Source organism: Pteropus vampyrus, unplaced genomic scaffold, assembly GCF_000151845.1.
Source record: "Pteropus vampyrus isolate Shadow unplaced genomic scaffold, Pvam_2.0 Scaffold58, whole genome shotgun sequence".
Lineage (NCBI taxonomy): Eukaryota > Metazoa > Chordata > Mammalia > Chiroptera > Pteropodidae > Pteropus > Pteropus vampyrus.
Genome location: NW_011888839.1, coordinates 270,232 through 283,231, shown reverse-complemented (window position 1 = coordinate 283,231; position 13,000 = coordinate 270,232). Strand labels below are relative to the sequence as shown.

The window sequence follows — 13,000 nt, the reverse complement described above, 5'->3', positions numbered from 1 at the left end:
GTATAGATTTCTTTTTAAAAGGTCCTTGAGCAATTATCTGAACAAAAAAGAACAGTGACAAAAACACTGCACCATAAGGTATAATTAAATCCACTGCTTTTGTACCACTAAAACTCTGCAGATAGTAGAGTCACAGATACCTTCTTCAAGGGTCTCAGGAATTTTCATTCTAGCAAGATGAGACAGTAAAAGAACTCTGGCCTTCAGGCTATATGGGCAGGTAAGTGGAGGCTCATTCTTCTTTAAATTAATGCTGCCAATTTCTCTGATTAGCTAGAATAAATAAAATAATTATTCAAAAATACACACTTAAAAAAGCATTAATTTTAATAATTAAGTGCTTATCAAGGAATTTCAGAGGTAGGCCTAACCTGAGGTATTAGAATATTATCTGTTGGTCTGCTTGTGGCATCTTTATTATACTGAGGGTCAAATTCAGAGGCTCCAGCCAACACCATAATAAGACCTAAGAAAACAAAAGAAATATGAGGATAAATAAATATATTTGCTCACTTATTAATTTCTCTTCCTATGATAACTTCATTAATCTTATAGCGAGCCAGTTTTCCAATCACACACAATGCTTAAAAATCATCTGAACTCTACTACTAACAAGTATTAATTTATCTCATTAAAAAAAAGTCTCACTTTTTAGAACATGGGCAACATTATCACAAGTGAATAGAAATAAATATCAAATTAAGGGCCCCAAAGCAACTGAATACATTAAAATCACTTCAAATAGCATCTGTTTCTAGACCTAAGCATGTGGTCTACAGAAACTTTCTATAGAGCATTAAATATTCCATGTGATATTAATAAATGCTACGTGAAAAAAGGGAGCTCTATGCTTAAATATGGCTGAGAAATAGTTAAAAACAGTTTTAGGTTTCTTCATGACTGCTTGGAGCCCTGAGTAAACTAAAACACACTGTCATTTATAGAAATTTTTATTATGGAACCCTGGAGGTTTTTGTGGGACTACTGTTCTTGAAATACACATAATTTGCAGCCATATGTATTAGCATTACTCTTGTTAGCCTATACAAGCTCTTTAATGACTGGCACTGTAGTAATTAATCTCACCTTACAGCAGAAAAATACATGCAATGTATTCACAAAAAGCAGGATAGTTATAGCAATTAAGTGTGTAGACCCCAGAATTTTCGCTTACTGGCTAAATGACCTAGACAATAGTCTTCAACTCTCCATGGGCCTGTTTCTTCATATGTGCCTGACACACAGTAATATGTGTGAGCTATTACTATTATTACCTTCAAATGTTTTTAAAAAAAAAACTGTTCCTAAGACAGCTATTTAGATGGTGCCAGTGCTAAAGTAACCAAGGATATATAACCAAGCTTAGCAGCTAAACGATATTTTTTTTAATAGAATTGTATAAGGCTAAGTACCACCTTCAGAAATAAAACAGTAATCAAGATTGCTAATGCAAAAAACACATTAAAGCAGATTATAAACATGAAACATTTTCATAAGGGAATAAGTTCTATATTAATATTTCAATCCAGCATAAAAAAAAAAGTGACATGTGCATAAGGGAAAGTAACATTCACTTGTTCCTCAGAAATAAAGATGTGCTCATGCCTCAGAAATATAAGATCTATTAACACAGCCATGATCCTGAGGAGTCTCTTTCTGGTCACCAAGAAAGTTAGTAAAATTGGCAAATCCAAAATACAGAAAAGTCCATTTAAGTTTAGAAAAAAGGTGCATTCTCCAGTGAATCACAATTTAACACATATCTTTTTTTTTTTTTAATTTAAGGAGGGAAAGAGGGATGTCTATGATTTCTACAGAGCCATAATTCTGAATGGCAATACTATATATTCCAGGGATAAAATTTACAGTTAGTTTTATGAGAGCAAAGAAAGTATTTAAGATGATACTTCTTTTTTTTTTTCTTAAGAAATTTTGAAATAAAATTCTGGCAATGAAATATTCCAGCAGTTTTCTTTCAACACACACCTAGGAACTCCACTTATTTTACTATAATAAATACAGTATAATGTCCTGGTTATGGCTCAGAAACCAGATTGCCTGGGTTCAATGTGATCCTGGCTCTATCACTTACTGTATATCCTTGGATTCAGTTTCCTCATCTATAAAATGTGCTTAAAAACAGCACTTATGGGAGCCTGGCAAAGATTAAATGAGTTAAAACATGTATAGTCCCTAGCAATGCCTGGCACACAAATACTCAAGAAAAATTAGTCCACATGAAGCTTTACCATATAATTTCTGAAAAAATACATACACACATAGCTGAGTAAATGAGAACAACAGAAATACATATCGGAAAATGTGATAAAGGGTGTTTCCCCTAGATTTAGTTATATAAACTGATTATCTGTAAAACTGTAAAATGGAATTTCTCCAGCTGAATGTATATCAACCCCACATAAATGACACAGAAAATAATTTAATGTCACAGGTACTTAAATTTACTTACGTTTCATATCCATATTTCGCGTTTTATAAACAAAATATGTATAAATCTGTGTTGTACGTATTAGAATTTGATCTCCACTGTAGCGTATTGAGCGATACCACCAAGAGCCCTAAAACACAAACAAAATTAAACAAGAAAAAAGTACGAAAACTGTAATAAAAATGTTGTTTGATGCAAAATGTTTACAGTCAAATTTTCGAAATGTTCATAAACCAATAATACCTGAGCTTTAGATCAAATGCCTTTGTTACATATTTCTAATGATTTATTTAGCCAATATTTACATTGCCTGATGCCTAAGCACCAGCCTACTCACTTCATATATATGATTAAGTTACAGCTAGAAATTATTTGAAGACAAACAGGAATAAAACCACCCATTACTATAAGCAACAAGCTGGTTCTTAACACATAGTATTTCTACAATAAACATTTGATAAATAAGTGTAGGAGCAATTTTACATTTGATATACAACTTTCATTAACATTCCATACAACTAGATCCTTATACAATAATCCTATGAAGAAGGCGAGACAGGTTAATTGTTAACTTCACAAATAGGCTCAGGTACTATAAGACCAGAAAGAATACCACCAAGTCATAAAAGCAACAAACGGTAAATCATAAACTTTCTGGTATCTCTATACTGAGGTACTACACATATGTTTTTAAAAATAAGGTTACTCTATACATTGTGCCCCTAATATATGAAGCAAAAAAACTCACAGAACAATATAGTTAAGGTCATATTTTTTAAAAAAATGTTTATATATATATTATGCATAGAAAAATATTTGAAAAGGAAAACAAACTTAGCAGTGATTGGTTATCTCTGACAGAGAGAAAGAGTTGAGAGGGGTGGTGTAGGAAGACTTTCATTTTAAACTCATTTAAATACATCTGTATTATCTCAGCTGTGGGTAACTTTTGGATTGGGAGAAGAGAGACTTAATACTCTCAAGTGATGCCACCTTTAGAAGATCTCTGACGTATAGCTGAATATAAGATACTTAAGCAATTGAGGGAATCATTTTATGAACAATATAGATGTCTAACCATTTACTGTATACTTGAAACTAATTTAAATAAATTTATATAAAAAAAGATTCTTAAAAATTCAAGGATCAATGGATTATATTCTAATACAAATTATAATCTCATAGGGAAACTCTAAAGTATGCCATCAATTCCCTTTCCAAAAAAAAAAAAAAAATTGTTATTAAAAAGAGCTAGAACTTACCACAACAACAGGAAGGATAACCATGAATGCCAATCCATATACAAGTAAAACCTAGAATTGCAAAGAGAAAAAGAACATAGCCTCATAAGGCAAATTATAACAGCCACGAACATTATCTTGAGGCTTACATGGAGGCGGCACTATAAAAAGCACTCCTCATGTATTATTTTATTTAATCCTATTTTCAAACTCTACAAGGAAGGTACCATTATTATTTTTCTTTTGCAGATAGAGAAACCATAGCATATCTAGGTTACATGGCTTGTCCAGGTCACATAATGGAGCCAGAATTGACATTCCAGCTCTAGAACCTATGCTCTTTTTATACCATGATAAATTACCTTTTAATTTGCTCTATAGATAACACCAGCCAAGCAAATACTTGTATATCCACATTTGATATGTGCAAGCCAACATCCAATTTCTCATTACAATTAGATTTCTTGTAGCTGTTCATGTTATTATGGAGATGAAAAATATATTGGCCTATTTTTCTGACTTTTCCCTTAAAGCAGAAAGCCTTTTTTTTTTTGCTTTTGTTGTGAAGGGGGAATACATGATAAAGTAACTGATTTGATGTTTTTTCATTGTATGCTGCTTCTGAACATCTAATTGTTTTTAGTTATTTAAATAAAATAGTTCCAAAATAAAAAACAAACAAACAAACAAAACAAAAAACCATCCTGGCTAGTGGCTGGTGCCTTGAACATAAATGATAGAACCCTGCCTGGTTCCTTTGCCTAAATATGAGGGAGCCAACTTCATAATTTTCTGTTTGAAGTCGGGTGGTCTTAGATTTTTCTCCTACTGCTTGATCTCAATTCTGGTAGCTAACTATCTTTCTCTTCTCTAGTACTCCCAGAGTGCCCCTAAGCATGATCAACACATTTATATACAGCAACCATATACCTTTGAAGATAACATTAATCTGCTATAACATTAAATAGCCATTTCAAAACAACTTATAAACTACATAGATTTTATTTTTTATTGATTCAAAGATAGCTCCTAATTATTTTCAAAACAGTAGAAAATCACATATTTCTTAACAATAGGTTAAAATAATTTCTAATGTTTCAAATTCTATAATTTATTAAAGTCTAATATCCTACTGCCTCTGGAAGTACTGTATGGAACATATACCATTAATTAGCATGCATAAAAATTAATTTAGTCTGGGTAAATGTGAAATGAAGGATAATTTAAATTTTGAACACTACTTAGGAGGATAAATGTAGGTACCATAAAAAACAGTAATTTCCCAAACCAAGGGTAGAATCCAATTTGAAACTGTCTTCAAAAGAAAACTGTCACAATTCTAAGATTTTAAAACTACGTTTAGAACACACTACCCCAAATCAGCAGCCTAGTTAATAGGAACCAATTCTTTTCTCCCTTATGTTGTTTCACAATACATAGTTAAATTAAAAACAGCATACCACTATTCTATTGAATAGCTCTCTTCATATTAACAAGATATATCAAACACATTATAACGTGTCTTATTAAATGCACTCACCAAAATTGAGTTTTTCTGGTCAACTATCCAAGCTGGCAGGGCAATTCCAAAGCTTGTGGCTAAAATAGGAAGAATATTTCTGAAAAGTCTCCACTTTGTTTTATTTCTTTATATCTCAAAATTCTGTCCCCCACCCCCTGGAAAAGTTTTTTGAGAAAAATCATCTTATTATGTGTGTTCCCATTACACAAAAGTTAATGGATATCATTTATATCTGAAACTAAATTTTTCCAGGAGGAAAAAAGAAAAAACCTCAAACTAAGTAAATGAATTCCTTCTTCCTAGAAAACCTAAATTCTTTTATATTTACTGAGTTTATATAAACACTATAAATATATGAAAAAATGTTTAAAGTCAGCAAAGAAAAACAGATTTTTTTCTATCCAATTTTTATCAACTTCTAACTGGAAATGATGAATGACAGTGACTATTCTTCTCATCAAATCAATCGAAGTTCTATTTTCCAAGCTAGTCTCTAGAAAAAAAAATATGTAAAAATTAAAGGGAACTCAATTTACAAAACTGCTTTAACTCCATGTGGTTGTAATTTTCCTATTCATAAACTAAGAAAATCTAAATATTCTTTTCAATTTAGTTAACATTTTCATAATATACATCATATCCCCAGTACTTTTTAATAATTTACCACACCTTGAGGTCCATCTGGATTTCCAAACTCTTCCCAATTTTTTCGAGACTCTTCATCAGTTAAACTAGCACCAAAAGAACAAAGTTTAACAATTATAAAGCCCCATTTTAAAAATACATACTCATATATACAATCTCCATTAACCAACAAACTCATTTCTTAAAGATGTTAATTTCAGAGAATCAAGAAAAGCCTCCCTGAAATTAGAAAAAAAGCCGAGACAGGGGAGAAAGGAATTCTGCATTAACAGAAAATGCCAACTATTAATTAGCCTTGATACAAATTCCTGGTTGGCCTTTGGGTCCTCAAGTTTAGCCAGTAGAAACTGAGATGAAACTTTAAAGACTAACACATTTCCTGAGAAAGCAGAGAAGATTACAGGTAATCTTTTCTTTCTTATACGCTCATACATTTTCCAAAAGTTCTTCAATGAGCATGTTCATACTTGAGAATGATATATATCTACTTCCTAAACATAAACCTAATACGAAATTAGTGATAATAATCCCTCCAAAATTGGCACCACATTCTCAAAGAAAAAAAAGAAAAACACCTATAAAATTCCATTGCTGTGGAAAAGGTCATTTGCATTGTGCTGAGATCAGTTTTCTCCTAAACCAACTGCCAACAGGACTAGGAAAAGACCTGTTAAAGCAACAGCTTTCTAACCCAGGCCAATATGAAAGTGAGAGAGTGATTTAAAAACAAAAACAAAAGAAAACAAAAAAACAAAAACCAAAAACCTAAATATAAACATAACCCCTGACTTGGGCAATGGCTCAAGGAACGAAGAAAGAGTGGTTTTATTCCAGGTCTCAGAATAAATGTTAAGAAAACATTAAAAGAAAATTTTAATTCCTGCAAAAACTTTACAATGTTGTTAAGGAGACAAGGCAGACACACACACAAAAAAATAACCAATAATTTAATAAGGAAGGCATTCTTGTACAGCAGTTGGCAAAAGATTGTTTATGTCCAAATCTAATTTTAGACATTTCTATTTCCCCAAACACATGCATTTAAGATACAATAAAGGTTCTATTCAACCAAGTTCCAGGTTGACAGAATGCAGAAGTACCTTTATATTTATAAAATAGCAAAACTTTTCAACAATTTGAAAATATTTTTAAACTTATCAGTTTGGTCATTTTCGAAAATAAGTACCTTGATATCTTAATCCTTATTTAATTTTATCTCTACTTATACAATTTGAACTAAGGCCACAGTAAAATACAAGAGTCAATGTAAAGCATTATTAGAGAAATTGCAAGTTAATAAGAAGTGGAGCTAAGATCCTTTTCTGCTAAGGAAAACATCCAAATAAGGATGTTTCTCAAAAAATTCTGCCCTGGTTTACCTATACAATTGTCCACCCCTCCCAGAGCTTAAGCTATGGTTTCTCTCAATATTTTGTCTTCTAATAAGATTCTTCTCCCCCAAGTGAATACCTCCGTCCCCTTTTGCCTTTCTGTTGATGGCAGCACAATAAACTGCTCTGCTCTCTCTACAATACCTTCAAATTTTGCAAAATAAAGCACAGCTCACATTATAGAAACACTTGACACACTTGATTACAATCCATTAACTCATTCATTAAACCAGCTTGTACAATTGCTGTGTGACAGGCATAATGCTGGATACTCAATCAAATTAAAGGAATCAACTTTTAGAAGTCAGAGTAAAAACACAACTGATTTTTTTTTTATTAGTGTTTTAGTATAATACCATTCCTAAGACTTAAAGTACTTAAAAGCTATGTGATTTGTTAATTCACATAAAACAACTTAAACAAGACCAATGATGCTAATTATTAAAAACTCAATGAGTATCAAGTTTCCTAAACATGATTTTATCCCTTAACTTTGGGAGCAGGAGGTTGTATCATAAATCCAACCATGAATCTAATAAAATCTATGTCTCTTTTGCTCTGGAAAAAACACACATTCATAGACACACATAAATTCTGTACACAATTTCAGGGACCTCACATTATAAAGTCTGATCTTGAGAATGCTCTCACTTAATTATATGAGTGAGCTTTGTAGAGCTAAATTCCATGTTCAGGTGCACAAACACATAAAAACAAGTTTTTAAAAATTAAAATAGCTGTAAGGTAACAGCTCTGCTGCTCACTTGTTATAAAGTATCTTAAAGATAGGTTTTACACCTGAAAGCCAAATCCCAACTATATCCAGATGACTAAACCAGAGAATTCAATAGTTAATCTAGCTCCTCAGACCTCCTTTCCTTTAAGTTAAAATCTGGTGTGAAGAGATAGGAATGACCCAGCTAGTTTATCAGAATGGGCAAATAAGGGAAGAGAAAATATCCTAAATAACCAATACAAATTCTAAAAAATTTTGTATATCAAAGCCTATAACTGCATTCCAAAAGTTGCTTCAGTTATACTCAGACTGCCAGACATATACAGAAGATGGGAGCTTCAATGCGATCAGTTAGAACTTATATTTAGTAAAATGCACACCTTTAATTTAGCTGTACTTGCACAAGTTGCAAGAAATCAAAGTCTGGGTCCCATAATCATTTACTTCTTCATTTGTCTAAGAGACCATCAACATTTTACATACAAAACATTCTATACCTCAATCAAAACCAAAGGCTATGTATTATTCTTCTGTACTTTTTCAAATAGTGACTATATGTCATAAAGAGTCAGATTTCCAGTAACCTGAGAACTTGAAAATGTTACAATATCTAAAGAATGAAGGGAAAAAAATAACTGTACCAAAAGCCCTAAAATTAAAACTACTAATTAAATAATCTTGGCTATCTGATATCCTCTGGAAATCTTCAGTTTTTCTTAAATTACCTGAAGACAGCAACTAAGGCACTGCAATGCTATGCAAGAAAAGTAAATGCTTGAAGGAGACACAATTTTAAAAAAGGGGAAAAGTGACATCACCTGAAAGACAGCAATTTGGAGGACATCTGCTATGCAGAAAAGAAAATGAAGTACGCACTGCAGAAGCTCCTGAAGGGACTGCTTTATTACAGAATAATATTCACATGGATAACAAGTAGTCCACAAGAAAAGTGGAGAGAGGAGATAGTCAATATGCTTTTATTAAGCGCAAAAATGAGTATGACAATATTTCTCAAACTTCTGTCATTTACATGCCACTTCCCATTCACTGTTATACCTGAGTATCCTATTTACTTATATTCTTAAAATTGACCCACAAAATTATATATCACTGAGTCCTTGAAAAACAGACATCTTGTCTGTACTTTACTCTTTAATTCAACAAAAGAGCTGTGTGGAGATATATCTATCATGGGTCCTAAAGGTACCAGCTAACTTTTATCTCTTGTAATAGTTAACACTCAAGGAATAATCTGCTTTTAATTTTATATACTCTACCCTGTTTCCCAAAAATTAAACTGGTCTTTAAAGAGTTTAAATGAGATAAGTTATATTGCCAAAACAGGAAAAATAGATCTAGCCTAATAAAAAGCCTAGGAATGAAAACAGATATAAGTATAACTCTTCTAATCAGGGTGTTTAGGAAATAGCTCAACATATCACTTACTGCTTAATTTAACCAACTTCATATGGCAAAAGCACTACTCTAAGTTACTTAAAATTAAGGTTTAGTTAGATTACCGCTTTAGGGTTGCCAGGTAATTCTATAAATGACAGACTCAAGATATGAGGTCAGTATTTAATAAAAGTGTATGACAACTATTTTACTCAGTATTTTATTTGAATAGAAAACTATCTTTACTACTTTTTAAAAATGTGTAATGGATTCTATACTTACGCTGCATAAGCTTTTGCTATCCTCATGAACATAACTTCATCACCTCCTTTATCTGGATGATATTTAAGTGACAGCAAACGATACTGTTTCTTAATTTCTGCTACTGTTGCCCCCTAAAAGGAAAAGTTTTGTTTTAATAAAAATAAGCACGATGCTGTAAAAACAAAATCTATCCCATTTTGAACTTAAAATATGAACTACTCTGTATTTTCAGAAAGAGGAAATTTTTATCTTATTTTGTCCCATAAATTACACCCCACGTACTTTTTAAATAAAATATATATTGTCCAATATATTTATTTTATTGAGCACCTACTATGAGCCATGCAGTACACTAGGCACCAATATGAGAATGAAACCATATACTGTTGACACTTGAACGACATAGGTTTAAACTGCACAGGTCCATTTATACATGGATTTTTTTTTGTAACCCCTGGTTTCACATCCACAGATTCAACAAACTGCGGATTGAAAACAGTATTTTTACATTCCCACCTGCAGTTTCCCAACCACAGATCGAAAATACTGTTTTCCATTTGATCTGCAGATGCCAAGGGCTGACTATAGAGTCAAAAGTCATACTTGAATTTTAGACTGAGCAGGATAGATGCTCCAATCCCACACTGTTCAAGGGTCAACTGTAATGCTGTATTTAAATAAATAAAAGGATAGTGACATTTAAATATCAAAAAATGATCACAGTAAATTAAGTCTGGCTAAAAAAAACCCTCAAGTCAAAGGTTAACTTCCTTTCTAAGAAATAATATGAAGAATATGGTTTCATCTGCTTGTCAATATTTTCATATTAAGTAACTACATAATAAGTTTACCTTATTTATTCCCTAATTAGACTTAATTTCTATTAATAAATTTTTCATACTGACTTTTTATAGCATTAAATTGCCCTCAAACCTTTTAATCTTTAATATCTCTCTTGATGACCATGATCATCACAACAAGAAAAATCGAATGATATGTAATTACACTTTTCTTCTACAAAGCAGAAAACTGGACGATAAACACACTCCTTACTTTGTATTATATGAATCTCTGGAACAAGCCACCTACTAAGCAGAGACTAGAAGTAAAAGAAAGTGGCTTGGGGGGAAGATGGAAAGAACACTAGATTCAGCTTGACTATTAAGAAGTTATGGGACCCCGCAAAGATACGAACTTTGCGTGCCTTATTTTCTCCATTCATTTCAGTTCTAACTTCCACTGATAAAATTAGAAGACTAATTTTCTGTTGGGACCCATCAATTAGGTTCAATCAAGAGATCATCTAACAGGTATACCTAAGATTAACCTGAATTTCTAAGACAATGTCACCAGTTCTTCATAAGACATAAAGACTTAATACACTGCCTTAGTGTCAACTAACACAGAGTAATAAGATTTTTATCATCCAACTAACATACATGAACCTCCCAGTTTTAACTTTGCATTAAACCAATCTTACATGTTTTTTAAAAATATATTCACTCACTAACTTCTCATCTCATCTTCAAATATTCTTATATTTTAGCAATTACAAATCAATCCTTAATAGGATGGCAAACATCTGTAGCTTAAAAAATATATGTACATTAGAATAATAATGGATTAGATGTCTTACTTCAATAAAAAATTTAATGGACAAAGTCTGATTTTTTTAGGTACAGCCTAATTTCTTTAAGGATATGGACCTATAGCATTTTCATGAGATCATTAAACTAATGTGCATTATATAAAAATACTACTTACGGGATCCAAATTTAATACTTCATAAGGATTGTATTCTTGATATTCTCGGTCTGTTTTGGAAACTTTGTATGCAAGGAATAAGAACAATGCCCATCCTGCAAGCAGAACTATTTTCCTGTTTAGGAAAAAAATAAGTGAAGTATAAATAAATATATCTCTATGGTTTTTCCTTTAAGAGTCATTATGGCAAGATCAAGGCATAAAACAATCTAAAGTAGTCTCCTACTACTATGCTATTGACTCAAATTCTACAATCACTGGGTTTTAAACTCCTGTTACAGCAAGGACAGTGTCTTTTTCACCTTCGAATTCTCTAAAATCTTGTACAGTATACCCGCATATAATATTTTCTGTTACTATTTGCAGAATTTTAAGTACAGAAGTTAATTCAACTTATTAACTTATTGGACTATCACATTTGATCAAAATATATTAATACTAAGTATTCAGTAAACCATATAAGGTAAGAAAGAGTTGCTCTTAACCTTGCAATAACAATTTTAGTAAGATAAAATATTTTTTAAAAATGGGTCAGTTGAACAAAGATGAATAAATAGCCTTATTTACAATAGTAAAACTCTGGAAACAACCTAAATGTCCATTTATAGGGAACAAATTAAATAAACAATTTACAGGAAACTAATTAAATAAACCAAGAGAGAGCCACAAAATGTAACATTTTTAGCCAATGGAAGTATAGAAAGATGTGCATAATGGGTTAAAAAAAGATGTAAAAGAATACATAATCTGGGGAAAAAACTAATTTCTTCTCTCCAATATGTTCTGTTTGGTAAAAATATTTAAAAGAGTGACATCACCAGTGTTGGAGAGGCTAAAAAAAAGGAACTCTTATACGCTCTACATGCCGAAAGAATATTTGGCAATAAGGTATCAAAAGCCCTAAGAAAGTGCATACCCTTTTAACTGCCATCCACTCCACTTCAAGAAACTTAGAAGGAAATAAACTAGAATTTTATAGTGTAAAATAAACTAGAAATATATAGTGTAAAAGAGTGGTAAGATGTAAGTAATAGCAAAGCCCACACACATACACACACACACATCCACAAGAGTACTAAACACATAAATTGGTGTCCGTACAGTGAAATATTATCTAGCCACTAAAAATAATTCTGGCTATGAAGATTACATACCTTGTATTGTTAAATTAAAAAAAGAAAAACAACTTTTAAGCTATAGTGTATATAATGTAACCTTATTTTTTGTAAATACGTTTATTATAAATAAAAATATAGATGGTAAATCATCTTAATAGTGGCTATTTTTCAAGTTATGAAATTGAACAATTTTTGTTTTTTATATCCTTTGTATCACAATTTGTTACACTGAATAGGAACTATTAAACAAAGACATAAATGAATCAGAGAAGGCCTAATCAAACAAATTGAAGTGACCTATTTCCAAAGACAGAAAGAAAATGTTCCATGTGTTTAAGCTCTCCTGGTAGGAATCTAGCTTAAACATGTTTATTTGGAATGAAGACTCTAGGGTCCAGTTCCAACCTACTTGCTTACCTTTATCACCCTGATTTTTCAAACAAAATATATCCCCATCTTCCTAAGTTCCCTAAGC

General features: G+C 31.6%; 1 protein-coding gene across 1 annotated transcript in view; it reads right to left on the bottom strand.

Moving 5' to 3' along the window:
* The window catches only part of SEC63 (SEC63 homolog, protein translocation regulator), an 88,199-nt gene that overhangs the window by 29,295 nt on the left and 45,904 nt on the right, over positions 1 to 13,000 (bottom strand). The window contains exons 5-12 of the mRNA XM_023530957.1: positions 11,408 to 11,522; positions 9,662 to 9,774; positions 5,882 to 5,943; positions 5,231 to 5,289; positions 3,712 to 3,762; positions 2,471 to 2,579; positions 372 to 466; positions 141 to 273 (exon numbers count right to left, since the gene is read on the bottom strand). Of these exons, the coding sequence (XP_023386725.1) occupies positions 141 to 273; positions 372 to 466; positions 2,471 to 2,579; positions 3,712 to 3,762; positions 5,231 to 5,289; positions 5,882 to 5,943; positions 9,662 to 9,774; positions 11,408 to 11,522 (737 nt within the window). The remainder of the gene's footprint in view (positions 1 to 140; positions 274 to 371; positions 467 to 2,470; positions 2,580 to 3,711; positions 3,763 to 5,230; positions 5,290 to 5,881; positions 5,944 to 9,661; positions 9,775 to 11,407; positions 11,523 to 13,000) is intronic.